This window comes from Homalodisca vitripennis, chromosome X (assembly GCF_021130785.1).
Source record: "Homalodisca vitripennis isolate AUS2020 chromosome X, UT_GWSS_2.1, whole genome shotgun sequence".
NCBI lineage: Eukaryota > Metazoa > Arthropoda > Insecta > Hemiptera > Cicadellidae > Homalodisca > Homalodisca vitripennis.
Genome location: NC_060215.1, coordinates 147,938,767 through 147,942,415, shown reverse-complemented (window position 1 = coordinate 147,942,415; position 3,649 = coordinate 147,938,767). Strand labels below are relative to the sequence as shown.

At 40.2% G+C, this 3,649-nt stretch overlaps 1 protein-coding gene across 1 annotated transcript; it reads left to right on the top strand.

Annotated features, from left to right (window-relative positions):
* Positions 1–1,895: 1,895 nt before the first annotated feature.
* Positions 1,896–3,225, top strand: LOC124368620 (Kruppel-like factor 3). The gene has a single exon (XM_046825859.1). It carries the CDS (start codon positions 1,917–1,919, stop codon positions 2,919–2,921), a length of 1,005 nt encoding a protein of 334 aa, XP_046681815.1. The 5' UTR covers positions 1,896–1,916; the 3' UTR covers positions 2,922–3,225.
* The last annotated feature ends 424 nt before the right edge of the window (positions 3,226–3,649 follow it).

Below are 3,649 nucleotides of genomic sequence, written 5' to 3'. Positions count from 1 at the left end.
AAAAATCCTGTCTCCTTATATCCTAAACATTAGGTAATGGAACTTAGTGATTAATCAGTATCGACACATTGCAGGCCAGCCAATATTATATTGAATTACTAATTTGTCCATTTAATATCTCATGGGAATGTATTATCAATTATATAAGACTTTTTTGTTTTTATTCGACCAATATTAATCAAGCTGTTTTTGTCTGAAAACCACTCATATTTTCATCCTTCCATCATCACCAATAGTAGTGTAAGACAGCATAAAAAATCATAGATTGCTGCTTGAGATGAAATCTGTTTTTACCTTACTCGAAGAAAATTGTATTTACTGAATTTAAGAAATTTTGGCAACTGATAAATAAATGTTAACTAATACCACATTTAATTCTAGCCACAGTACTTGCTGGGCACAAGTTATTCCGGTACTTTGCTATTATTTGCACCTTTTTGTACCGGAGAACTAAAAAACTACATCATTAGCAAAATCAGGCTTAATGTGGAAATTACACGTCACTATGACGGTCGGTTCTTATTTCCTGCTTCCCTAAACGAAGCGATGTCCACGAGAAGGAGCCACTCTGTCCCCATCTACTACTTTTAATTACGCGATATAAGTAGGTTTTAATTCGGTATCATAAATATGTTACTAGTAGTACCAAAGTTAAAGATGACCTTGACATACGGGCGATCACGTGATCTGAGCTTGAATTTGGGCGCTATTTCGAGGAGTTCTTTTCTTTTTTTAGACAGAAAAGATAGGTGGCGCCGAACTTTTCCCGACCTCAGGTCTCGTTGGATGATCTGGCACGTAATCTGAGGTCGGAAAAGTACCGGGAAAATAAGAAAAACATCCCTCGATATAGTACCTAAATTCAAGTTCAGATCATGTGGGCGCTCGTTGAATTTTATTTTTGAATAAGTACATATGTATTTACCTACTTATATAGCCTAATAACCAAATAGTATATAGGGACACAGTGGTCTATTTCTCACCTACATCGCTTCCTTTTTTTGGGAGGCAGAAAACAAGAACCGACCATTGTAATGGCATTTAATTTTCGAAAGTAAGTCAATTAAAGTGTGTTCTTTTTATTGATAAATTCTTTCAGGTCCCCGGTAAGAAAAACTTTTCAAAAAATAGTGGCTTCCGGATTACACAAAAGTACCGCTATTTCTTCCATGATTAAGTTACTTTACATTACTCATACTGAAGCCAAGCCTTGGACATCATCGTGCAGTTGCTATGACGTAAACGCATTTTCCTTATAAAGCCTGTAATTTTGTTTGCGGATACGATTGTCTTCACACTCTACAGTGAAGTTGAAAACATCCAGCAGTCACTTGTGTAAACTCATCGTCAACGCAAATTCTACAGCAACCCACCACTATAGACTTAACAACCACGTCGATAATCGATATATTTCGCTTCGATTCTTTATACAATATGAAAGTATATATATATATATATATATATATATATATATATATATATATATATATATACTCACCAGATTCTTTCTTCGCCTTGTGAAAATGACTGTCAATATTTATACATTATCATCAAATTACAGTTATCGTTCGGATTAATAAAAGATTATTTAGTTAGTTTATTGTCACCAAGAATTGATCGTACTTCATTGTGCACTTCAGAATATCAAAATCGATTTTAGAGGATTTTTACTGTTCTTCTTCTCTGCTGTCCTCCATCTTCCTTGCATCGAATAATTAAGTAATGCGGAGTATACGTCAGTTTACTAAGGCCGATTGTAATTGACGATACAGCTAACAGCGTTATTGTCATCACAAGTCAACTGAAACAGGTGTTTTATTGTTGTCATTTTCAGTACTAGCACATTCTGGCTCAAGCGTTATGACCTATGGTGCCTGATTTTGTTGCAGGTCTGGCAAGACATCGAAACTGTGATTATGGGCAGTGGAGGCGAAGTGGACCAGGAGGCTTCTGCAGTTCTGCAGGCTTGCGACACTTCTGCTAACGGCCTGGACATGGATCCCTTCACCCAGCCCACCACACCGAGCTACTACATAGACTTGGGGGGCTCTTGCAAGAGTCGGCCAGCCGACCAACTGGTACCGTTCGTCCCCCCGGTGATTTACTCCCTGCCACCGCCCGTCGATTCCACCAAAGATGACCCCTCGAAGAGTGACTCGTACGCGGAATGCATCAGCAGAATCAAGACCGAGGATTCCGCCCACGCGGAGACCTTATACCTGACCAGTGCGAGGCATCCCAGTTCCTATCCACCCTTGGCCTCCGCCTCCCACAATTTCTCCAACGCTTCGCCCCACTACTCGTACGGCGTGAGTCAACCCTCCTTCGTGCCTCCGGGACCTCGTTGTATAGTTCCTCTGGGCCAGATCTCCCCGCCTAACACTCCGGAGACCTTCCGGACACAGGTCGTCCACCCTTACGGCCACGTCCACGGAGTGGACGCGATCTCTCACGAACATCCTTCACACCATTTCATGCTCATCACACCACCGTCCTCACCACACGTCTCGACCCTGCACGGACCGCCGGATCTACGGCACAGACACCCCGGCCACGCTTTCCTCCCCGGGCAGCACCACCTGCCTCCCCCGGGAGCCGTCAAGTCCCTCGTCACCAAGACCCGACGTCGCCAGAACTGGAGTCGGCGAAAGGTCATAGTGCACACTTGCTCCCACTCCGGCTGTGGCAAGACATACACCAAATCATCCCACCTGAAGGCACATCTCCGCACACACACGGGCGAGAAGCCGTACCAGTGCGGCTGGAAGGGCTGTGGCTGGAAGTTCGCTCGCTCGGACGAGCTGACTCGCCACTACAGGAAACACACCGGGGACCGTCCCTTCCAGTGCAGACTCTGCGAGAGGGCGTTTTCCAGGTCTGACCATCTCTCTCTCCATATGAAACGACATATCAATATCTGAAGAGAATTTTGACCAAAATATAATCTAGTTTATTTGATACAGCGTATTCTAAAAAGATGATTTATTCAGTTTTGGACAGTTGGTTTTTGAAACCTCGATGGTAAATATATTTAAGTTGAGTTGATAAACCTTACCTTGCAAAGATTAATGAGTTACATAAAAGGTATTTTAGAACATTTTAGTGAAAGAAATACCAAATCTATTTCACAATGGGTCTATATGTTTACACTAGTTTAAAAGTTTAAAATGAAATTTCTTGAAAACAGAAAAGTTTTGGCACGCAACTACTACTGTCTTAGTTATATACTTTTCCATTTACCACACATAAGTGAATTGATCTAATTTGTAAAGTATTCATAACAAATTCAATACAATTTTTATTATTTATATTTAAAACAATTTTAACAATGCACAACATAAATTTTTGTCCTACAATGGAAAATTATATAAATTATATTACTTGCAAATCTGATAATACCAAAGATTTTGGATTATTTATTTTCATTTACTGCATAAAGAAATTTTGGTTAAAAGGAATTAATGCAACTAAATATATCTACTCATTTTGTTTCTCAACATGTGTGTTTAAGAGCTGACTTTACTAGCAGCCATCTTGCTTTTAGCCTCATAATAACGTTATTACACCTCGTGCTCTGTTACGCCCTCATTTTTGAGTTTGGCAGATATCTCATGCTAATCATATTGATTAATAGTTTAAAAATTTAATA

Coding starts and splice junctions, on each gene's coding strand:
- LOC124368620 (XM_046825859.1), top strand. CDS start 1,917: ATGGGCAGTGGAGGCGAAGTGGACCAGGAGGCTTCTGCAGTTCTGCAG.